This window comes from Pollicipes pollicipes, unplaced genomic scaffold, assembly GCF_011947565.3.
Source record: "Pollicipes pollicipes isolate AB1234 unplaced genomic scaffold, Ppol_2.1 Scaffold_4219;HRSCAF=4965_pilon_pilon_pilon, whole genome shotgun sequence".
In the NCBI taxonomy this organism is placed as follows: domain Eukaryota; kingdom Metazoa; phylum Arthropoda; class Thecostraca; order Pollicipedomorpha; family Pollicipedidae; genus Pollicipes; species Pollicipes pollicipes.
In genome coordinates, this window is record NW_023596448.1 from 34,194,511 (window position 1) to 34,219,024 (window position 24,514).

A 24,514-nucleotide genomic window follows, 5' to 3' on the forward strand; every position below is an offset into this window, starting at 1 on the left:
CTCACGGCATTAGCTACGACATTCTTGAAAAACGGGAGGTTGCAATGACAGGTGCAAGCAATTCTCAAACCGGTGATGCGGGTTATGCGAAGCACTCAACTCCTCTACGAACTTTGATACGCTGTTTCTTCATGCACCAGTCAGGACCTATGAACTTTGATGCGCTGTTCCTTCATGCTCAAGTCAGGACCCGTGCAAGCGCATGCCGGCGGAATGCAGCCCAGCCGACAAGCTCACCAAGCATTCCATCTCCTCGTGAAGACATTTGAAACGTGCGATCAGGTGAGGCGCCGAGGTGGGATAACCGGTGGGCGGCATGTCCTAGTCTACCGTAGAGCAAGCGCGCGTGGCTCCGACACTGGCAGCCCGACGGTATGGAGGACTGCAACCTGCGTGTGGCTGCGCACTGCCCCGCGGTCGTTCCTTTCTACTCGCCGGACCATGTGCGTTTCGTGCATGGCCCTCACGTGGCTGCCTAAGCCGCCGGACCGTACCCGTTTGATAGTGTTACGCATGTGGTCCGGACTTGACTAACCTGTCCAAGAAAAGCTGGCTGTGGACGAGGACGGTTGGGGTTGCAAACACCCCTTACTTTGCGAAATCTCACATTTTAACATTGCAAGATTTTTCATCGATGATTAATTCCTGCAAACTGAAATATTGAATGCATATCAGATCTGTGTCTGTTTCGCATTCCCCGCAGCCTGATACACATTTATCATATATATTGGACATATATGCAGCAGTAAGTATAGTAAAATTTTAGGCCTTAACAAAAATATGTTTACTTTAAGAGCAGAATGACTTCATACTGCTCTTCGTATTACAAATAAATGCATTCTATTGACACTTGAAACCTGTAAAGCACGCCTGGAAAGCAGGCCAAATGTATTTACTTGCGCTTTGCCTCTCGTGCATACTGCTGCGCAAGTTATGCCGAAATGCGGCAGAAGCCGCACACAAACAAAACCACGATTGGTGAGTTGGCCCTGCCGTGGAGATGGGGCGCCGACCATGACAGATTGTTGTCGGGCGGTGTCTGTTTCTTTTCGTTTTTACCGCGGAAGAATAACAATAATCTGAAATTTCATGAATTTTTGATATTTTATACGAAAGTGTATGGCAGTTTAAGCCCTCCGTGAAGTAAATTGTTGGTGTGAATTGGGGTGAAAAAGGCCAGTTACTCTCAGCCATCATGTTCCATCTAAGGTCTCCGGACTCTATTTTTAAGCTCGTTTTAGGGATATCGATTGGTGTTGTTGTGTTCATCATCATACAAATGTCTTATCTGCCTTCAAATGACCAAAGAGAGCTGGTAAGTCTATCTTTTCTGTTCTTGGAATGTTGCATTGAAGTGTGACTACCATTTAATTATCACCAGCAGGCTTCCATCATGACCAGTTAACTTGCATGGCTTGTCAAACATTCACAGCCTAAATGGACTGACCACACATATGTTGATGTGTTGTGTAGCTTAGTGGAGCAGCTGTATTGTCATGGTATCTCAGGGTGGGCATAGGGTGCATATGTAATATGGAGGAGCCCCCCAAAGCATGGCCTTTACCACACAGTCTGTTTGAGGTGACAGGATAGTTAAAATCACATGGACATGGAGGACAGGAAAATAATGATTTTCAGCACATACTGCTTTCAGAATAAACCCTGTAACAGCCTTGGTTATTTTATGTCTTCATCAAACATGGCCAAGTTGTAAGCTGCACAATTATGAAAGTGAGCTGCTTAAATCAGCAGGGTGAAACTGGTTAGTGTATAAGACTAAATGATGATGAGAAATCAGTTGTTTGCTGAACTGATCATTGCAAGTTCACACAAACACTGATTTTAGCAAGTGGCCTGGTTGTCACAGATCTAATGGAGGCTGAAATATATGAGCAATAAGTTTTTGACCACTTAAAATTTTTAATATTTAAAATTGAGTGATGTGCCTCAACCTCACAATATTCACAGTTGAATGGATTTCATGAAAGTTGTTAAATGTGCTAAGAATGTCTGGAAGTAAGTTCAAAGTTAATATTATTCTAATGTATATGTTTTAGTCCCTTCCCCATATTTGTTAAATTATGTTTCAGTTTCTATGTATTCTGGTTATAATAGACACCAGCAACAGGCAAGTCACCCTTGTGACCCATGCTGGCAGCCCTGGTCTCCAGTCTCTGGTCCTCTGACTGTCCTGATGACATTGTCATGACTGTCATGATGACATCTGTGGTGGCCAACAGGACTTCGATGGCACACTGGAGCAGCGTCTGATCCACCTGGAGAGTGACATCTCACAGAACCGGCATGTGGCCGGCCAGCTGCACAAGGCGGTAAAGGAGCTGATGACGGCCGCGCCACCTCCAGACCAGCACCAGCAGGCCGACCAGCTGGATGTGGCTGCCAACCAGCACCAGCAGGCCGCCCCGCAGCGGGCGGCTGCAGAATGGCAGCAGGAGCGGCAGCAGCAGCGGCGACAGCCAGGCAGCATGGCAGGATTCTGCGAATTTGGCCAGCAGTCACCTAAGACCACCGACGTACAGGTTTGTAGGGGGGGGGAAGAGGAGGGGGGGGGGGGGGGGGTGCTCACGCGTCTGCGCTAACCACTGCGTGTCTGGAAACTAGTGGTACGGGGTTCGATTCTCCGCGGTGCTCGCCCTTCCTGTCAGGGCGAGAGGCAGGCGACATCATGGCCTCAGCAGCTGGGCGCGAGGTCTCGATAGTGCGTTACGACTTGTGAATGGGAATCGGCTGTCAGAAACGACCGTCACTCAGTGTCCGGACAAGGTGATCCGTGTCGACCGACGACTCGCCGGCCGTCGACATGTTCCGACACGCGACTCATCATCGTCGGAGGCGCGCGTCCGCAGGCGGTCATTGTTGGCGACGGGCTATACCCCGGACGTGGCTGCGTCCGTATTTCGCTGTCTATGTCAGCTGGATCTCCCAGCTCGCGCAGCTCTGTCAGATGCTGTGTGAGAGATGCGCTGGCCATGGCCATGTGCGACAAGACGCCTCGAGTCTCCGTGGCATGTCCACCGGAGACCGGAGCTCCTCGGCGACGGTACATCACGCAGACGCCTCGAGTCTCCGTGGCATGTCCACCGGAGACCGGAGCTTCTCGGCGACGGTACATCCCGCAGACTCCTGACCGTGTCTCGGTGTGCCTGGCAGATGCTGGACCTCTACAAGGAGATGCCTTTCGACAACCCCGACGGTGGCGCCTGGAAGCAGGGCTGGGAGTTGACCTACGACACCAGCCAGTGGAGCGCGGCGAAGAAGCTGCGCGTCTTCGTGGTGCCCCACTCGCACAACGACCCCGGTACGAGGGAGTCGGGGACGGGGACAGGGACAGGGACAGGGACAGGGACAGGGACAGGGACAGGGACAGTGGACAAGGACAGGGAACGGGAACGGGAACGAGAACGGGAGCGGGAACGGGAACGGGAACGGGGACGGGGACGGGGACGGGGACGGGACGGGGACGGGAACGGGAACGGGAACGGGAACGGGAACGGGAACGGGGACGGAGACGGGGGACGGGCACTGTAATCCCAGTACGCATACCCTGTGAGAGGGAGTCGGTGTGTGACTGGGCATGGCGTGTTGGGTAATGGCGGTTGCAATAGCGCACAACATACGGCCAGCCATGAGCCAAGCATCGATTACCGCTGCAAGTGTCGCCTTACCACGTGTCTGTCCAGCGCCATGCGGCAGAATGTTAGCTGCTCGGTGCTGATTGGCAAACAACGCCTCACATTATGTTTGTAAGCTGGCTGGTCTTATGCTCTTTTTCGGAAGCTGAATGCGCGCAGGCTGGCCTGCGCCGTGACATTGCGCCCTACCGGGAACACCTGCGTTGTTGGTGTGACCAATACCGCGGACGATATCTGCCATCGGAAAACGCGTCAAAGCGCCGTGCATGATGGCTAAATTGCGCGCGCGCGATGGTGGCCGCCAGGCGCGCCTCGTAACAGGGGGCATGCCACTCCCGGCCGCAGGGTGGATCAAGACGTTCGAGCAGTACTACGCGGGTCAGACCCGCAACATCTTCAACTCGATGGTGGCGATGCTGGAGCGCTTCCCGCGCATGAAGTTCATCTGGGCTGAGATCTCGTACCTGGACCTCTGGTGGAGCGAGATCTCGCCCGAGGTCAAGGCCAAGGTCAAAAGGTCAGGTCGGGCGCCGCCGGAGGACGGGAGGTGGGAGGGGGGGGGGGGGGGGGGTAGGGAGCGAGGCGATTGCGTCTTGTGCCGCCTTAACGATGCCTTGCTGGCACGTTAGGAAATGGATGTGCACACGCAGAGAACGCTTCACATTGTCGTCGGCACCTGCCGCCCGTGTGAGGACTGGGAGCGATTGCAGGACCAGCTAACGGTGCGCATCTTTTGTCGCGCCGCGCCGCGACAAAAGGTATCATGCGGTGAAGGTGGAATGAATGGAATGCGGAGATTGAAATCTATGCTGGTGCCGATATGGTCCCGTTAAAACATTAGGATCTGGTATTCCGACTGTGACAGATAAGGTTTGAATCAAAAGGTTGTGCTACAAACTACGCTTTGTGGACAAATGCTTTTCGGTTAATAGTGCAACGAAAGGAGGATCTGAGTCTGAACTCTCCTTCATATGAATAAGCATTCAAATCTCCTGGATTTGGCATTGATATGTCGCAACCCCGAAGGCCTTCGTGCAAACTATTTTTTTGAAGCTGCGCCTTTGGGACGTAGGTATCAATGTTTGATGTCGAGCGAAACATTTCATTGGAGGGGTGGTTCCCCCTCTCTAAACAGACGCCCTTCTCTCACGTGTTTTCACGCAATAGTTGCACCGCATAAGCACCTTGATGCGTACAGTTTTGCAACATTGTACCTCTGCTGAGACGCCACAGCCACTTTATCACTTGATAGCCCGTTCAGAATCGCTCGGCGGGAAGCTGAAGCTCCGGTCCTGTAGCGCCTCCTGCGCTGTATCGAACCTTATAGCTCCGAGTGTACCCACCTTTGCGGTATTATTAGCCGGCGATAAGCCCACAGCCGTCTTGTGGGAAACGCAAGCTGATCGCGGGGCCTGAGCTGACGTTGGCTCGATATGGCATCGGCCATTGACGCGTCCTTGGCGTTCACCCTTGGTAGTTCGGGGTCTGCGTCAAGAGGCATGCCAAGCGGATGTCTGTGATATATTTGATTATATCAACATTTCCTTCGGCAAAAGTTGGGTTAGAGTAGTGCGAGTCAGTTGCCGTTACATGCACCAGAGGAGGGTGCAATTTTTCCCATGATGCTATTCGATTGCGATGTGTGATATAGGCAGATTACGCATGTGTTTGTAATATTACATAGCGTGTTAGGAGTACGTAGTGTTTCACTGCATATGGAAATACATATGCGATAGGAAATTTTTTACGCGCCAGCTATATGTGATGATGAGACCTGCAGAAGCGAAAGGCGGGATGCAAGCGGTCTCCGTATGAACTAATCGTTAAAACTAGTCCGTTTCACCACCGTGCCGACGGGTTTGCGTGCGTGGGACGATGTTTAACTGTTCAGCCGTGTGCATTTCGCGTGATACGTGAGCGTTAAAACCTCGCACTGACAATACTAGTCGCAGCGTGTAGCGTGCTTTGTGGACGTTTGTGAACCGGTAAGGGTAGCGTAAAGGGCCCATTTGTAATCACGCGGATCATGTCTCTGCCCAGTTCCAGTGGACATGCACCGAACACTCATACGTGTCGGGTGACGTAAATAGGTCAGTCTGAATCTTACATGGGTCAACTCCGCGCCGGAGCATGCACTAGCTCTGGCGTTGCCGTGACGACATGCGGTATGCGCACTTGGCTTTTTACGGCGCGGCACGTATTTAACATATTTAATTGGCTCCCGAAGGACATCAAATACTCGTGTATGGCGATAAAATAAAATATCCGAACGACATGCGTCACAGGGCGTGCGGTAGCTTCCGCAAATAAGACGCCGATGACTTTGTGTGAAGCCCTGCTAAGAGCCATGCGGGTACCCCGCGAGGCTCCCTCACGGAGCCTGCGCGGGGCGGGAGCTGTGGGAGGTGATCCACAGCGGTCTGCGGTGTGATTTCCACCATCCCGCGCCCGACCGCACCGCTGCTGTTGCCAGCAGCGCCAGAGGAGTCTCCACCCAGCAGAGGACCGCGGGGTGGTGAAGTCCTCGGGAGCTGCACCCGCTGGTGTGACGTCAACACCTCCATACTTCCATACTACATATTGTCAGTGAGGGCTACTGCTGACCCTGCGCTGTTGTCGGAAGCCCTCGAAGCGCCTGTTCTGACGTCCTCCCGGTTGCCGGCCTTGTAGTCCTGTACGTGCCGGCGCCGCCACAGTTGTGCAGATGTCACGCTCCCGGCGGGGTTTGGACAGCCGCCGGTCTCGCGGCTGTGTCGCGCGCCGCCGGCAGCGCGGCTGCGGCGCTGTGGCGCAGCCTGGCGCGGGTCTCGCGCACCGGGCGACCTCGCCGGCGGCCGGCGCGAGCCGTGCCCGGCCAGCTGGCGGGTCGGAGCCGCTCGGGCTGGCAGCGTGGCTCGACGCCGCTCCAGAGCTGCCGCGTCAGACCAAGTGTGGGGCGCTGGTCGAGCCGACCGTCGCCAGACGTACGGCCACTGCCGGGCGTGTGGCAGGGGCGGCCGCCGCTCCTGCTGGCCGGCCGCTGCCACCGCCACCGTCGGCGGGCAGTCGAACAGGCTCGGCCGAGTCGGCGGGGAGGGGGCAGGTGCACATGTTTCGCCGGGGGACAACGAAGAGATGGACCCGCTGCTGCGCGGGCGTCTCGTGGGATCGTAGGGACCCACGGCTCGGCGATGGAGATGGGTGGCACGCGCCGTGAGCGTGCTGCTTGCAGACCGGTGCTGGTGGCATCGCTGCATTCCCGCTTCAGTCGGCCGAAGGCATTACTTTGGTGACGGTGACAGCAGTCGTATGCTGTATTTACCAAACCAAACAAGCATACGGACGGTCTAGAAACATTATTTTCCCGTCGTGACATGCGGTAGCCATCGTATCCAGAGCCAACGTCCTGAGTCACGAACATCCAGCCGTGTCCGCACCGGCGATCCTGACCCGACTCCGTCCGGTCCGCCGCGCCGGAGGTGTCGACGAGCGGGGTGGGATGGGACGCCGGTGGCACCGCGCCCGCCCCACAGCTGTGGTCGTCTAGAGGGCGCTGCTTGGGGTGCTAACGCTGGCCAGGGCAGCGGCGTTGCTCATGAGGGTTACCATTGACGCTGGTCGTAGCCGTTGTTGGGGCCATGAGAGCCATGAGCCATGAGACGACCGTCAAAGGGAAGACGTCGCTGAGACGGGAGCCTCTGACCAAAAACTGGTGTTGTGTCGACCTGATCTTGTGCCCCAGGGTGGTGCCGTGATGACTTGACCCTTTGATGCCAGGCTGGAGTCATGGTTACCTGACTCTGTATCCCAGGCTGGAGTCGTGGTGATCTGACCCTGTGTCCCAGGCTGGAGTCATGGTTACCTGACCTTGTGCTCCAGGCTGGAGTCATGGTTACCTGACCCTGTGCCCCCAGGCTGGAGTCATGGTTACCTGACCCTGTGCCCCATGCTGGAGTCATGGTGACCTGATTTTGTGCCCCGGGCTGGTGTCATTGCGACCTGATTTTGTGCCCCAGGCTGGAGTCATGGTTACCTGACTTTGTGCCCCAGGCTGGAGTCACGGTAACCTGACCCTGTGCCCCAGGCTGATGTCACTGTAACCTGACCCCGTGCCCCAGGCTGGTGTCACGATGACCTGACCCCGTGCCCCCAGGCTGGTGTCGCGGGGTCAGCTGGAGCTGGTGACGGCCGGCTGGGTGATGCCGGACGAGGCCAACACGCACTACTGGGCCGTCCTCGAGCAGCTGGTCACCGGACACGAGTGGCTGCGGCTGAACCTGAACGCCACCGTCAGGTCAGTGACCTGACGTCCAGTGGGGCCGGTGGCATAAAGCTATTCCCGGCAGTACACAGACGTCAGTCAGTGATCCGGCTCACGCTCGCCTGTTCGCGGAGCCGGGCCGACTGAAGCCGATTTCCGCCGGGCCCACGCACCTCCGCTGGCGGGGTGGTAACAGCACCGGCCGCCGCGGGTGGCGGGCGCCGCCGCCGTGTGGCGCGTAGACCCGGCGCTGGCCGAGCTGACCGGCGCAGGATTGACCAGTGTTGACCCGAGCCCGGAGCTGTCCGTGCCGTGTCATGCGATGATTTCCTGTGTTTCTGTGGAGATGAGTCCTGCTGGGCTGTGCTAACGAATATGAAATTACCGGTGCCAGCTGCCGCTGGTCGGATCAATTCCGCGCTGAAATCAGCCCCCTGGTGCGACACATGCTGGCCCTTGACCCGAACTGACCTGACCCTTATGATGGCGTTCTGACGCACTGGCCTGTCCCAGCCCGCGCTGACCAGCTCATGCTAACCTGATCTGACCTGACCTGACATGACCTGGCAGTAACGGCTGGTCGATCGACCCGTTCGGCCTCTCGCCGACCTTGGCGTACGTGCTGCGCCGCTCCGGCCTCGACCACATGGTGATCCAGCGCGCCCATTACGCCGTCAAGCGCCGCCTAGCGCGGCACAAGCAGCTCGAGTTCTGGTGGCGGCAGACCTGGGGTGAGCTGTCGGGGAGCTCACAGGCCTGGGGTGAGGTGTCGGGAGCGGTGGAGCGGCTCACAGACCTGGGGTGAGGTTCGGGGAGCGGTGGGGCGGCTCCCAGGCCTGGGGTGAGGTGTTGGGGAGCTCACAGACCTGGGGTGAGGCGTCTGGAGCGGTGGAGCGTCTCACACCGGGACTGAGGTGTCAGGAGCGGTGGAGCGGCTCACAGACCTGGGGTGAGGTATCGGGAGCGGTGGAGCGGCTCACAGACCTGGGGTGAGGTGTCGGGAGCGGTGGAGCGGCTCGCAGACCTGGGGTGAGACGATCCGAAGGAGAACGGTACAATCACATTAGAACAGTATCTCATTGTCCATTAGAGGGCGGCAGAGGCCGACAGCTGCCCACCCCCTGCTGCGACACGCACGCTGCCGGCCACACCCGGCGTGCCGGCGTCGCCCTCGCCGCCCACTAACATTCTTCCCTCCCGCGTCAGACAGCGGCGACAGCACCGACATGTTCTGCCACGTGATGCCGTTCTACAGCTACGACGCGCCGCACTCGTGCGGGCCCGACCCCAAGGTGGGTGGCCGGGCGGCCCGGCGGAAGGGCTGGTCATCGGCGGCGCGGGGCATGGTCTGGCTGATCGCAGCCGAACCAGAGCATGGCAGTTGTGCGGCCTGTTGTGAGCAGACGCCGGGGAATGGCACCCTGTTCATTAACTAACTACGGTGAACGGACCGAATGCAGGTTACCCCGTCCCCACACTAACCATATAGCGATGGCGAACAAAGCGCGGAGTATGTCACTCCGTCCCTGTGCCAATGGTTGTGGATGAGTCGTCCCACGGTAGGTCATAGTGCTCGGGTGCACCAACCAGGACGACACTGCCCGAGGAGAGACCTCTGAGTCGTCAGCTAGTGACGTTTGCTTGTGCCCAGCGCACGCCACAATGACCACATCCAAAGATGACTGTCATGGTGATAAAGCTATCACTCGGTAAAAAGCATGTCACCCTGACTTCGATTGTAATGCAGCGTTCGAGACCGAGGCTCTCCACCCTGCCCTGCCCAAGCCTTAAGCTGTATTCGCCGTCCGCTGGTGGTCGTTTAGCCTTGGCTGGTCGGTGGACACAGGCCGGCGCCGACCTGCTACCGGAAGGAGAACCATCATTGTCCTGGTATGGTTCGCGGCGGTGTGAAGGTGGAGTAAAAGTGGTTCGCCGTATGGTTTAAATGGTCAGTTGTGGCGGAGCGATGAGCTCTAACGGCCAGTGGAATGGTGTTTAGACCGTCTGTCACCCCTGCCCTGCTGTGTAAGCCCGCTGTCACCCTCCCTGCGTGTAAGCTATCTGTCACCCCGTCCTGCTGTGCAAGCCTGTCTTTTCCCCTCTGCTGTGTGAGCTCATTGTCATCCCTCCTCCGCTGTGCAAGCCCGTCTGTCAACCCCTCCCTGCTGTGTAAGCCGTCTGTTTACCCTCCCTGCTGTGTAAGCCGTCTTTTAACCCTCCCTGCTGTGCAAGCCCGTCTTTTACCCCTCTGCTGTGTAAGCTCGTCTGTCACTCCTCTCTGCTGTGCAAGCCCGCTGTCACCCCTCCCCTGCTATGTGAGCCCGTCTGTCGCTCCTCCGCTGTGTAAGCCGTCTGTCACCCCTCCCTGCTGTGTATAACCGCTCTATCATCCCCTCCCCTGCCTGCTCTGCATCCTCCCTGCTGTGTAAGTCCGCCTGTCACCCCTCCCCTGCTCTGAAAGCCGTCTCATCCCTCGCTGTTTGTGCCTGTCACCCTCCCTGCTTCGCTCTCTGTTACCCCTCTGCTGGGTATGTCCGCCATGCTCGCCCCTGCCCTGCTGTGTAAACTCGTCTGTCATTCCTCCCCTGCTGTGTGAGCCCTGCCGTGACCGTCTGCTGTCGGGACGCTCTCCGTCACATCTCCCCGCAGTGAGAGCGCGTCCCTGACGTGTCGCCAATGACGCCCCTCGCCGCCAGGTGTGCTGCCAGTTTGACTTCGCGCGGCTGCCCGGCGGCAAGTACAACTGTCCGTGGCGCGTGGCGCCGCGGCCAATCAACGACGGCAACGTCGCCGAGAGGTCAGCCGGGTGGCGACCCCGCGCCCGGCGGCGGTGCTGCCCTCACTGACCTCCGGGGGGGGGGGGGGGGGGGGGGGGGGGGGGGCGCTGGACGGTACGGTGGCGGTGTGACGGATGGCTGATAACACGTGCTCTGTGCGCATGCGCTGTCGGAGTGGAGGCCCCCCACTCCCGGCGATCGGATGATGTGAGCGAGTGGGGTTCTCCAGCGCCATGGAGGCCGATGTTCGCGGTGTAGGGTGGCTGGGTCCTAAGCTGTTGGAAATAGTCAGTTGGATTGGGTTCGTCTTGACTTGTTTTTGGGTTCGGCCGTCGCGAACGTTGGACTAAAAGCCTGCGGGAAATGCATGTGGCCTGACCTGCTCAGCGTGCTACTGTGCTTCTTTTAGATGAAGACTTACCTCAACAGACATGGTATTTGATCCATGGTGTGTTACTAGCCTGCGCTCCTGGTTGATAATGGGATTGGGATGGCATTTCTATTTCATATATATATATATATATATATATATATATATATATATATATATATATATACATATATAATGTGTGTATCATGTATACAATGATATAGAAATGCGTGCCTTTTGTAGCGAATGCGTTATATGATATAGGTGAATGGCAATCAAGTCTCTTATTCGTGGTAAGATTGTGGAACGGCGTTCACCTGAGTCGTACGCCTCTGTGGAGTCGGGCCGTTAATCGGGGTGTATTGATGGCATACGCTTGGGTTTTATTTTGGTTCATTGATATTGTATACGCAGGAGCACCAGGCCAGTGTTTTGCTCCGAAGTGCAGACTCGTCTTACCTTTGGCGTAGTCTGTCTCCGTGAAGTTCGCTTCTCCGCACTCCTTTTCATCAGATATACCCTTCATGATGATTGATGGTGCGCGGGGAATCCTGCAAAACCGTACACCATCTGCGAACTAGTGACATGTTTGAAATGAATGAGGTATTCATCTAATGCTACCAGTGAACGAGCGACTGACATTCGCTTTCTGAGGCTGACAAAACACGGGCATCTGGCCGTATGACGCTGCCCTGCACCGACTGTTGCTGCGTAGCCAGCGGGCGCCGACGCCGCCCCCGCCGCCACCCCCGCCGCCGCCGCCGTCGGTACCTCACGCGCCCTGCCCTGCCCCGACCCAGGGCGGCCACGCTGCTGGACCAGTACCGGAAGAAGGCGCAGCTGTACAACAGCCGGGTGGTGATGGTGCCGCTAGGCGACGACTTCCGCTACGACAGCGCGCACGAGTGGGAGGCGCAGTACGTCAACTACCAGCGCCTCTTCGATCACATGAACGGCCAGACGGACTGGCACGTGGAGGTGGGTGGCGGCCGGCGGGGCCTGGGGCGCCGGGCTGGCCCGGTCCGTGGCCCACCGACCTCGGCATCTCTGCCGGCTAGGAGGGGGTTCTGTCAAGTTAGAAGGGGATTTTGGGAAGCTGGAGCGGATTTTAGCAAGTTACGAGGGGGTTTTGTCAAGCAAGGTGTGGAATTCGTCAAGTTAGGAGTGAATTTAACCAAGCTAGGAGTATATTTATCACAATAGGAATGGGTTTTATCGAGCTAGGAAGGGACTTTATTGGCGATGTTGTGGTCGTTGTGCTCTCGTCTGAACCGGAAGAATCAAGACGCACTGCTGACTCCACGTGCAGAGTGTAATGGCAATGAGTTGTTAGTGAGCAACGCGACTTGCGTTTTTGGTTGAGACCCCTGCCACTTGACCTATGTCGTGCTTAACTGAGGCCATTGTATGAAAATATATGACTTTCCACCGTGCACCAAGCAAAGTTTTAGTGAATTCAGCGATATTTTCCACCTAGAAGGACACATCTCTACCTGCGTTTCTGGATCAATAAGATACTGGCGTGTGATCGGATAGTGACGCACGATCTTACGGCGCGGCACGCCATTTCCGAAGCGGTGGAGTGAGTGTGAGTGCCTGTCCCCACCCCCACCGTCCGCCCGTCCATCCGTCAGGCTCAGTTCGGTACGCTGGCCGACTACTTCGCGGCGCTGGAGGCGGACGCACGGAAGGAGGCGGCGGCCGGCCTGGCGGCCTTCCCCCGGCTCTCCGGCGACTTCTTCACCTACGCCGACAAGAACGACGAGTACTGGAGCGGCTACTACACGTCGCGTCCCTTCCACAAGAGCATGGACCGCGTGCTCATCAGCCAGCTGCGGTCAGTCCGGCTCGTCGCCGGCCGTGGCTCCCGCATTGGCCGGCAGTGCGGGGCTGAGAACGCACTGGCGCTCTGTGGCTAGCGGGAAGTATTGGTCATGAGGCGTCGATGGTGGCGGCGGTGGAGAAACGTCACGTTCGGAAAGGGCTTCTGTCAACGCTCGCGTGTCTTGCCTTTCACGTTTAGTGGGTGGGGGGTGAGGGTGGATTGACAGTTACACACTCGTATATACCTGTCCTGTGCTGATGTCATTTCGCTGGGTTAGTTCTGACCTTTGTCGGATCCTTTCCATGAACCATCGCAGCTTTATGGACTGTCTTCAGTCTCAGATCAGGGTGTGGCTTCATTAAGAAGTAAGGATTTTGACTTGCGTGGGTGTGCTTTTCCTTGAGTCACGTTCGCTGCTGTGGCGAGCGGGAGGCCGAGATGACGTGCGCGGTGTAGCCGCTAAAGTGATGGGGAAGGAGGCTTCAAGGGCAATGCCTGATTGTGGCGTCGCTTGCCCCGTGCACCTCTAACGCTCAAACTCAACACCGCCAGCAACCCGTTCCACGAGACGAATCGGTTGAAGTGTCAACCCTACGACCTTCGGTCCTGTGAGGAGGCGTCACGCGCCCCGGCTCCCTGACCTGACCTGACCTGTGGTGACCTGACCGTATCTGCGGTGACCTGACCTAGGCGGGCCTGTGGTGGCCTGACCTGATCTGTGGTGACCTTACCTAACGTGTGGTGGCTCGACCTGATCTGACCTGTCGTGACCCGACCGTACCTGTGGTGACCTCACCTGGTCAGACCCGTGGTAATCTGACCTGACCCTGTGATTACCTGACGGGGCCTGTGGTGACCTGACCTGACCTATGGTGATCTGACCTGACCTATGGCGACCTGACCTGACCTGTCGTGACCTGGACTGACCTGACCTGAACTGACCGTCGCTGCTGCAGGGCTGCCGAGCTGCTGTATTCGCTGGCGCTGGCGGCGGTCGGCCCCTCGCCGTCGGTAGAGCTCTCTTCGCACACGTCCCAGCTTCTGGCCGACCTGGTGCTGGCCCGGCGCGCGCTCAGCCTCTTCCAGCACCACGACGGCATCACCGGCACCGCCAAGGACAGGGTGGTCATCGACTACGGCAACAAGTGGGTGCGCGGCGCGGCGGACGGCCCGGGCCGGCCCGCGTGGTGGCAGAGGTGCCGCCTCCTGACAGCGCTGGAGGGGCGCTGAGGGGCGTGGGGTGGGCGGAGTAGCGTCCGGGTGTTCCTCCAGTGGTTTCTAGGAAATATACGGGCGTGGGGCTCCACTCGTTCCGTGTTGGGCGTTATGTTAGAGGGATCGGGCCCACCAAAAATCGGGAATTTCAGTTTTTCCCGGAACGTGCTGGGTTGCAGGCTGTTCAAGGAACTGGGACTACCAGATCTGTGTTCGAATTCCGTTTTTTTAGAAGGTACGACAAAATGGCATTCCAAGAATTGATTTTTCACCCCTCCAAAATGAATCAAACGAACTGTTGTAACGTTTGCGCTTTGTCCCCTGTCTCCACGCTATATATAAAAATGCTGTCATATGCGAAGGTCATCACGTGGCATTCACCCCACTTTGAACCCGCGCTAAGGCCAGGTCCAAAATCGGGCGGAGTAAAGGGAAAACTGTGGCAGAGTTAAGAGAAAACTCGTCGCAGAATAAGGATGGCGAATGAATCAGTGTAGCACATTGCAACTTTCTAGCCATTAAGATCCAGCGGGCGTTGTATTAGCCCAACCCTCCGGGTGCCCCATCATATGCTGACGTTTCGCTGTGAGCTGATGTGCCTACGCTCCGTTGTGCCCCAACGTCACGCCGCATTACCTATTTGCCACACAAGTCGCACGAGACAAGGTCCGCATCAGACCCGCCTGACCGGTCTAGCGCTTGTCCGGGTCCGACGCCGGCCCGTCACCCCGGCTCGATGCCGAGCTGTCCACGGCTGTGCTCGCGCCGGCCTTTGACGGCCCGCTCCGTACCGCGCCGCTCCGTACCGTGTGGTGGGCCGCGCCGCTCTGGCGTCCGCTGTCCGCCGCCTCTGAGGCCGCGGTCGAGGGGCCGCGGCGTCCTGCTCCGCCCCCGGTGCCGCCGCCTGGGAGGCCACGATCGGGCGTATCGCGGTGGCGTGCCGCGCCTCCGGTGCCAGCGACTGACCCGCCTCCCCGGCGCCGCGGCCGCAGGCTGCTGAAGGCGCTGGAGCGGTGCCAGCGCGTGCTGCAGCAGTCGGCGCAGGCGCTGCTGCTGCCGGAGCCGGCCGCCTGGCAGCCCGACATCAGCGCCGTGTACTGGGAGCCGGCCGAGCGGCGGCGCGGCCCTGAGCGGCTGGCCGAGCGGCGCACGCTGTCGCTGGCCGACGGCGAGCGCGCCGTGCTCGTCTACAACGATCTGGCGCACCGGCGCGTCGAAGCCGTCAGCCTGCATGTGTCCAGCGCGCACGTGGAGGTGAGACCCCGCACAGGCGTGTGGGCCGTGCCGTTCTGTGCGTGAGCGTAGACTGCTGATGGCTGTCCGGTTGTGTGTTTGTGCTAACGCAGTAGGCGAGGGGAATAGTTCGAACGAGTGTTCTGTTCGTAAGCCCGCCGTTTTCTGCTTCGATGGTGTACATGTTGTGTCGGCTCTGGATGGCTTTTGGTCTCGCCAGTTGTTGATCTGCGGTATTGCACTTAGTACCTATTGTGCTGTCATCTGCCTCCCGTCCCGTTCGTCTCAGCCAGTCGCCTCCCAGAGGGCTCGTAACGGCGACCGCGGCCTGTCCGTGCCGCCGCCGCCTCATCTGGGGCCGCTCCCGCCGCGTTCCCCGACCCCCCTGACCCGGGGTCACGCCCTCAGGTCACGGACCCGCGAGGGCGAGTGTTGAAGTCGCAGTGCGCGCCCGTTTTCGACGGTGTCGCCGCCCTGGTGGACGGCGTGCACAAGCTGACGTTCGTGGCGACGCTGGCGCCGCTCAGCCTCGCCGTCTTCACTGTGCGCCAGGTGGCGCCGATGGAGAACGGGTGAGCGGCGGCGGCGCGAGGTCCCTCTGGCGACGCCGTCGGGGGAACGGGGGGAGAGGGGCGGGGCGGGGACTGGTTCTGCGAAGTTTAACACGCTGCAGCGAAATTTTGCATGGTAGCTGACCAAGCGCTTATTGCGGCCCACGAAGGCTTGCAGACCGGCTTAGGGCGTTTTTCATTGTTCTGTTCGAGTTGGCATCCTTTATGCCGATGTGGTCTCTAACTTTAGGTCTCTAACGGAACAGAGCACAGGTCTCCGCAAAAGTAGTGGGTGCTAGGGTCCGCAACAAACCCGAGCATATACCCAGAAGTAAGAGGAACACAATGGTACCACTGCCCAAGATAGTGCTGTGACGTGTGTCAACTGCCTGTAGCTTGCGGAGTATTCTCGCTTATTTCATTTTCGAGAATTTGACACTGACATGAAGAAAGCAACCAGTTGCGGTCGTTTGTGCCACCACCCCCGTGGGCGCGCCTCTGCTACTCGCGTCCAACTCGAACCAATGGCCCCTCGGGACATTTGCGGGGCGTGGTGAGAGGCTAGCATAGTGTCCCCTGCCGTAGATTGGCCGTCCGATAAGTTATCGTGCCTTGCGGCTGTTTATGACACAGTGAGGCGCAGCTGGGGAGTGATCTCCGTTGATGGTGGATGAAAATGACAAATATCTGGGTAATGGAGGGAGGAATTTGTCCCTCGGCCGAGCGCGTCCTCTGCTTTATCGGTCACAAAAGTTGCGGACTAAGTGAACGGAAGTAAACTAATTGATCCACCAACAGTTTTCTAAGATTTTAAAGTTTTTTAAAGTTTTTAAGCCTAAGTTTTTAAGATTCAGTTTTCCGAACGCCAAAGTACAAACGAAAATGCAAGCTTTGCTTCTTAGCAGTCATTGAGTTAGTAAAACCGTACCACCACTTTGTATACGTCACTGTACATGTGTAGGCGGAGATAATTGTTTGCGTTGAATACCCACAACAAAATATTAGCGAGGGAGCGGGAAGGATACGGGCGGGGGTACCGCGACCTCCCCGAAGCAACCGACTGTGCCGTATGTTTATGTTTGGGAAGTTCGGTTGTGAAATGCAAATGCAAAGAAGGCTGCGTTGGGCATTTCGTTGCACTGTTTGCTCACTGCTATATTGTCATGCCTGGATATAAATCAGGCTGCAAGAAGAACGCATCTTTCGCAGCATGCAGACGCCGTTGTCGAATACGATGCTCTGCTCCAATGGATCCAATCCAATGGACCGCACGCAATGTTAGTTCATTTTCCGTGCCGCTGGTGCGGGGTGGGCTCCGCCTGTTTTAAAAAAACAAATTTGGTTCGAATCCTTTGAATGAATGGATTTCTGGGATCAGCGCTCACGCTAAGCAGTGCTTGCTGTGTGAGCCCTGACCCCCACCATCCGATCGCGCAATTCCAGGCAACGGCAGAATTTAGTGGCGAAAGCTTTACGTGCCGCAATGCTCGGCACGGTCCGACCTGCCCTCTGACGTGAACTGACCTTTAGCGCGACCGCTGCCACCGGCCGCAGGCCATACATGCCAGGGGCAAATAGCGAGCGCCCTAAAGCGACTCGAACCCATCCCGCCACGGGTGGGTGGGTCGGAATGCAGGCGCTCGAACCAACTGAGCCACCGGGACGGACAATTGATACGTGACACTGTTGATACGTGAGGCCCAAACCTCATTGGCAAGGGGAAGTCCTTTCCCTTATGCGAGGTAAGCCTAAGACGTGGGCCTGCTCCCATCTTGGCCGAGTGGCGAAGAAACTGCGTTTGTTTATAAGTAAGTCGTCGCTGTTGGCATAGCAACGCCTAGCAACGGTCGATGCGCTGTTGGCTGTTGCGTACGTCAGGCAAATTGGCAGGGCTCGATATCATGTGGATAGTGTGCTCGACAGTGATGTCTTCAGCCACATGTTTTACGAGCAGCTGCGCGTTCCAATGCTTTTGGAGTGCATTTTTTGTGCGCGTTATATGTCTCCATGGGGTTGGATCAGCTCATTCTTTTTGTGCCCATATTTGGCACTAAAGCCGGTCTTCATTGGCGTGCATTTGTGACGCGAACGCGATGGGCGGAGCTTGGTTCGTAAGTCAGTGATTCTAGCTGCGCATGACTACATGAACGCGTGCCAGTTACAGCAGGCAGCTCCGTCTCCAGAAAGCCTCTGCACGTGACAACATCAGAGCGTGCCGATTCCAGTCGACAGCTCCGTCTCTAGTTAGCCTCTGCCCAGGACCCCACTGACGCCGCTGGCCGCGTACCGATTACCATCAGTCAGCTGGACGAAGCTGGCCGGGCTCAAGCGAGAGTTGGAGCAGTGGCGATGCCAATAAAGTCGTCGAACTGCCTCACTGATTGGGACGATTTTCGGTTTTCCTCTTTTTGTATTTAAAATGACACCGGAAAGCTAAAATACGTTACGAAAATTGGTGTCATACCATGCGTGGTGCCATGCGCTGTTTCAGCCAGTTATCGCAAACAACAACACCGGAGTTGGTATTGTTATGCCGGCTGAACGTTAGTACAATGCACATGCCTAGATACCAAGCGTGGGTCCCAGCTCGCGCAGGGTTCCATGCTGATGGGCTTCTGGGGTTGGATCCTGGGATCGCATTTGGGGCTGCGGTCACACGCCCGCCAGTGTCGGCAGCTAGTTTCTGGGGTTGGATCCTGGGATCGCATTTGGGGCTGCGGTCACACGCCCGCCAGTGTCGGCAGCTAGTTTTGCGGAGACCTTTCCAGCCTGCGACGCCCATGTGAGCGTAACGCCAGCGGATTCTGCACAGGCAGGACACGGCTGTGTCCCAGCTGGAAGGGCGGAGCCTGCTGCGTACGTGTGCCTGCGGTCAGGCCGTAGGGCCAAGCCTGCTGCGTACGCGTGCCGGTGGTCAGGCCGTAGGGCCAATCCTGCTGCGTACGTGTGCCGACGGTCAGGCCGTAGGGCCAATCCTGCTGCGTACGTGTGCCGGTGGTCAGGCCGTAGGGCCAAGCCTGCTGCGTACGTGTGCCGACGGTCAGGCCGTAGGGCCAATCCCGCTGCGTACGTGTGCCGGTGGTCAGGCCGTGACAGCGGCCGTCACGCTCCGTTGCAGCCGGCACGAGCTGGCGCTCGTGACGCTGGTGCACGTGCCGAAGGGGCAGCAAGTGTCGCCGGGCCGGGCCGCTCCATACGCCGTCGAGTACTCGCCGCCTGCCCCCGTCACCTTCGGCTCCACCGACCTGACGCTGGAGCTGGGGCCTGACGGTCTGATGACGTCACTGACGCGCGTGGGATACGGTACGGACGCCGCCCGGCGCCGCGGCGGGGCCTTGGGCTCGTGCGGCGCTGGCGGGGGTGGTACAAGGGCGTGTCATGTCGTGCTAGCATTTTGAGAGGTAAACATGCGAAGTGGGCGATTTGGGTGAATGTGTTAGTTGCATTTGACTGTAATTTAGTGACCAGTTTAGGCATGGGTTGCAGTTGCCCGCTTGGTAACACTGCGCATGCCTGACTTGCGATTGCTTTTGGATAAGCTGGAGTGCGCTTGGCGAAATGGTCGCTGGGAGCCCCATGGGCGTCGGGGATGGATGTCTTGCAACGCATGGACCACATGAAGTTGACGTGCTTATCGTCCAGGTGTGCTGTTGATGTGCATTTCGTTCTGCAATGAATAATGCGACGTGGTTTTGCGGAGAGGCATGAAAAGCACGCTAAATGGCACCCTGACATTTTGTTACTCGCCAAGTCGTACTTATCGATTTAATGTAAACCTGATTATTGCTCAAACCGTAGTCTCGAACAACAGAAGCACGCGCTCTACAGTTGGAAACAGCTGATGATCGGCAAGACGTCACGGTCATGGCAGTAAACGGAGAATGCGCGACACATTTATGACGGCAAACAGCTGTGCTGGAGGGCTCCCTGCGTGGCCTACGCTCTGACGAATCTTGGCTGTCTCCCACCGCGCGTTCTCCGGGCCAGTCAGTAACACATCAAGACCGCGCGTAGCGCCGGGCTCCGTGGCTGCTGGACGCTACACTCACCACGTGGTCACGTGGCCGTGTGTGCGTCCACGCGCGGCGAGCCATGCCAGCCGCGGCCTTGTGACGCACACCGCTGGTCAGGCGGACGCTTTGCCCGTGCGCGCTCCCACGCAGGGTGATGTGTGGGTGGTTTAGGGACCGCAAAAACGCCACTGTACTGCCCCCACGGAGAGCAGGCGGCGCCGTCGGCGGCCCTTGTGGCACGCGCCGCCGCTGCGCTGACCGCGTGGCCATGTCCGCGTGCCCGCAGATCGGACGGCGCTCTCCGTGGACTTCGTGACGTACGGGGCGCAGCGCGGCCCGGACCCGTCCGGGGCGTACCTGTTCATGCCGGACGGTGCAGCGCGCTCGTACCACCGCTCGGCCTGGCCGTACCGGGTGGAGCGCGGCCCGGTAGCGGCCGAGCTCGCCGTCCAGCTGCCCGACCTCACGCACACGGTCCGGCTCGTGCGCGCAGAAGGTGAGCGGGCCGCCTCAGGAGGGTCGAGAGCGCGTGTGTGCGTTGGCGAGATGGATACCGAGGAAGGACGGGTTCCGCGATGCACCCGTCAGCTTCCATTGTTCCTATTCCTTTTGGTATACTGAGAGCATACGCTTAATGTTGTTTCTATTCCGCTGGAAGTGTTCGTTATTGAAATCGCGCGAAAGGTAGCTCAACACAATGCACGCGTAAGCGATCGTGTGTCGACCTTATCCCTGGGCGGCGCCGCTGGGAGCTGGCGTGTGTGACCCGGGACGGCGGCGCCGCCAGGCGCCGACGACGCCTCGTGGGTGGAGATCCAGAACCGCGCCGACATGTCGCGCCGGCGGAACGTCGAGCTGGCCATGAGGCTTCACTCGTCCATCAGCAGCGGTGACCGCTTCGTCACCGACCTCAACGGCTTCCAGGTCAGGCCGGCCGGCCGGCCGCGCTGCTGTGGCTGCGGCTGCCTGCGGTCGGCACCGGCCGTTCACGGCCGGCTGCTGCGGTGGGAGGGTTGTTAGCAGCTGTGACGTTGGATCTGACCACTATGGGTCCGCGACTGACCGCTGGTATTCCGTGACCTGTCGTGACCTGCCGTCGTGACCTGACATGACCTTCCGTGATCTGACGTGACCCGCCATGACTTGCACGACCTCCCATGACCTCCCGTGATCTATCGTGACCCGCTATGACCTGCATGACCTCCCATGACCTCCCGTGATCTGTCGTGGCCTGACATGACCTTCCGTGATCTGACGTGACCCGCCATGACCTGCACGATCTCCCATGACCTCCCGTGATCTGTCGTGACCTGCCATGACCTGCACGACCTCCCATGACCTCCCGTGATCTGCCGTGACCTGACGTGACCCCCGCTGCTCCGTGCTGACTCCCCGCAGACGATCGAGCGCCGCACGTTCGAGAAGCTGCCGACGCAGGCCAACTTCTACCCGGTGCCGGGCATGATGTACATCGAGGACGAGCGCGCTCGGCTGACACTGACGCTAGCGCAGCCGCTGGGCGGCGCTAGTCTCGGCCCCGGTCAGATGGAGGTCCGTTCTGAGCGTCGGTCGGACCGCGCGGGACTGGTCTCGGCCGCCGCCGCTGGGTGCCGCATTCGGTGACGAGTGTCGTGTCGTGTCAGATGTCGTGTCGTGTCAGATTTTGTGGTCCTGCCAATGCAAGTGCTTTCTTAATCCAGCCACTCGTAAGCGTGGCTAGATTCGTAAGGCAGGCTGCCCGAGGTGAGGCGCTGCTGCGTCGCCGGAGTCATGCCACTTGGAAACACGAGACGGCGTACCGGCTTCTCGGCGGCAGGCCGTCGCAGGTCGCGTTGCGTCGCGTCGCGCTGCCGCTCGCTCGCCTCTGGCGTGAAGGCGAGCGAGCCCGCGTGGTGAGGCTGGTGCGCGTGCCGCCGCCAGGTGATGCTGGACCGCCGGCTGATGCAGGACGACAACCGCGGCCTCGGCCAGGGCGTCACCGACTCCCGCGTCACGCTCAGCACCTTCCGACTGGTGCTGGAGCACCCCAACCAGCAGGTGCGCCGCGTCCGCGCGCGGTCTACCCGGCCCGGGCTCGTGCTCCCTCTGTGTCCCCCCCCCCTCCCCCAGCCTTGTGCTCCCTCTGTGTCCCCCCCCCCCTATCCCCGCCTCGTGGTCCCTCTGTGTCCTCCCCCTCCCCCCGCCTTCTCGAGCGTCGTCTGGTATCAGTGCATGGTGGTGCCAGACCTCTCTGCGGATGGACTTTGCTGGACGCGTGGTTGTGTCACAAATGAGTGCGGCAATGCCCGGCGCTAATTAAAAGATAGAAAAAAACGAATCGCTGCCACTGAGATGTACTCGAAATGATGGCGACATCGCGTGGCTGCTCGATTTGCCGCTGCCGCGCCATATGTGTCGACGGTCGCGCCGGCTTGCCTCTGACCCCGCCTCGTCGCCAGGAGGCGCCACAGAAGCCACTGCCGTCGCTGCTGGCGCACGCGGCGCACCGCTCCCAGCTGCACCCCGTGCACGCGCTGCTGCAGTCGGCCGAGCAGCCGGCGGCTGAAGCGGCGGCGGCGGCGCACCCGCGCGGCGGCCCGGCGCGCCGGCGCGCCAGCTGGCCGGAGGCGCCGGCCGCGGCCGCCTGCGACGTGGAGCTGGTCGGCCTGCGCACGGACGTGGCGCGCTCCGACGGCGGCGACCGGTTCTGGCCGGCGGCGACGGCGCTGCTGACCGTGCGCCGCCTGGCGGCCGACTGCCGCTTCGCGCCGCCCAGCAGCCGCTCCTGCGCAGCCGTGCCCGGCAAGGTGAGCCGTTGGCGGCGGAGCGGCGGCGCTGGACACGTGCTGGCTCGAGGCGCCGGCAGCCGCCGCATCTCGCCCGCCTGCCACGCGACAGCGGCGTGCGGAAATGGTCTGGAATGTCTGCTTTGGTGGAGGCGTGGGATTGAGGAGGGTGTGGACTTCAGCCGCACTCTGGGAGAAGAGCCATCACCCCCGGCGGGAGGCGGGCTGCAGGTCGCGCTAGGCGGACAGTCGCCCCGTGCGCTCGGCCATGCAGCCGTCCCGCAGCGTCCCGCAGCTGGCGGCAGGGAAGACGGGGTCCGCCGAGCGGACTGGTGCTGCCACCTGGCCAGCGACGCGCGAGGCTCGGCTGCTGACGTCCCCACCAGCTGGCGTTGATCGCGGTGTTGGTACGAGCGGCTGCCTGCCACGCTCCGTGCCAATGGCTGGGGCTGCGGGCGCCGCCCCGTCGACACACGCGTGTGCTGTGCGATCCGACCGGCCACCGACATCGCTGCTGTGCCTCTTGTGTCTGCGCGATGTTGTGTTTAGTCACTGCGCCGGGGCGTGGCACGGTCAGACACAGGCGTGTGTCATATGTACATTAAGAGCACTGGGGTGTCTATAGTGCAGTGGTTAACGCGTCTGGGTTAACCACTGCGCGTCCGGGAAACGGGAGGTGGGAGGTTGGATTCAGCGCGGTGCCCGCCCTTCTTGCCAGGGTGAGAGGCGGGCGACATCGTACGTCCCCAGCAGCGGAGTGCACATTTGACTGCCCGTGTCACAAGCGTTATCCGTCCCGATGCGAGCCGGGCGTGTGAAAGCTTCCCGCGCCGCGAATCGAACCGCAGACCTCTCGATCCAGAGCCAGCCGCCCGAGACACGCGACAACCGGCTGACGCCGTGTGCTCGTCCGCAGCTGAACGTGGCCCACCTGCTGCCGGAGGGCTTCCAGGCGACGGCGACGCAGACTTCGCTGACGGGCGTCCACCTCGGCCGCTCGGTCGCGCTGGCGGCGCCGCTGGCGCTGGACCCCATGGAGCTGTACGCCTTCCGGCTGAAGCGGCTGTGAGATCGGCTGCTGGCTGCCTGGCGCTCGGGAGGCTGGAGTGACGCGCGGACGGTGCCGGCCGCGGGAGGCAGCGGCGGCCGGCTGACGCCGCCGCCGTCGTCGCCGCCGACGGTCGGCAGCGCCGGTGCTGGCGGTGTGCCGTCAATGGCGCGGCCGGTCGAGGCCGGTCGCTGGCGGGCGCTCGCACGGAGCAGTCGGAGGAACGCGCTGACTGCCGCGGCGGCGGCTGCGGGGCGACGCTCACGCGGCGCTGCTCGGTCGGCTGGGGCGTGTGGAGGTGGGGTATCGTGTGGAGGTGGGGGGTGTGTGGAGGGCGTGTGTCGTCGGGGGTGACGATCTCGGCCCGTCCACCGCCGTGTGGAGCCGGCTCTCCCCCGACGGACGGCGGTGCGGGCGGCTCCACGGTGGCCGCTCGCGGCGGCGCGGGTCCCGGCACCTGACGCGTTGACCCGGTGAGGAAGGTGCAGCCCGCTCCCGCCCGCACCGCGCCGGGGATCTGTGATAGACTGGCGTCGGCCGGGCGCGCGAGCTCGGCCGGCCTCCCCGTGCAGGGCTCGCGGCGTCATCATCTCATTCCTCAGAGAGCCGAGCGTCCGCGCTGCCGCGTCACTGTCGCTTTCAGTATTTCCCTCAGAGCCCGTACCTGACGGTCCCAGCTGGTCGATGGCCGCCCGGCCGGCCGGTTGAGGAAGTCCTCATTCGGCGCTGGCCAGCCACCTCGGACAGCTGTTGTGATTGGCGCCTTGTCCACGCGTGGGGAGGGGAGCACGCGGGCCAAGCACCCGTGGCACGTTTAGTGGCAC

General features: G+C 59.9%; 1 protein-coding gene across 1 annotated transcript; it reads left to right on the forward strand.

Moving 5' to 3' along the window:
- Nucleotides 1–994: 994 nt before the first annotated feature.
- LOC119095241 (alpha-mannosidase 2x) lies at nt 995–23,711 on the forward strand. The gene is made up of 21 exons (XM_037218108.1): nt 995–1,315; nt 2,241–2,540; nt 3,172–3,319; nt 3,999–4,170; nt 7,786–7,926; nt 8,464–8,624; nt 9,100–9,185; nt 10,590–10,690; nt 11,841–12,018; nt 12,675–12,877; nt 13,822–14,010; nt 15,073–15,334; nt 15,722–15,885; nt 18,983–19,167; nt 20,164–20,373; nt 20,665–20,801; nt 21,276–21,428; nt 21,798–21,914; nt 22,316–22,398; nt 22,633–22,663; nt 23,559–23,711. Exons 1-21 carry the CDS (start codon nt 1,196–1,198, stop codon nt 23,709–23,711), a joined length of 3,294 nt encoding a protein of 1,097 aa, XP_037074003.1. The 5' UTR covers nt 995–1,195.
- The last annotated feature ends 803 nt before the right edge of the window (nt 23,712–24,514 follow it).

What these genes read in the sequence shown, in the direction of transcription:
- LOC119095241 (XM_037218108.1), top strand. Translation starts at nt 1,196, where the DNA reads ATGTTCCATCTAAGGTCTCCGGACTCTATTTTTAAGCTCGTTTTAGGG. An exon ending in GTGCTCATCAGCCAGCTGCG is followed by an intron (nt 12,878 to 13,821) that starts GTCAGTCCGGCT and finishes TCGCTGCTGCAG; the next exon opens with GGCTGCCGAGCTGCTGTATT. An exon ending in CCGGCTCGTGCGCGCAGAAG is followed by an intron (nt 20,374 to 20,664) that starts GTGAGCGGGCCG and finishes CGGCGCCGCCAG; the next exon opens with GCGCCGACGACGCCTCGTGG.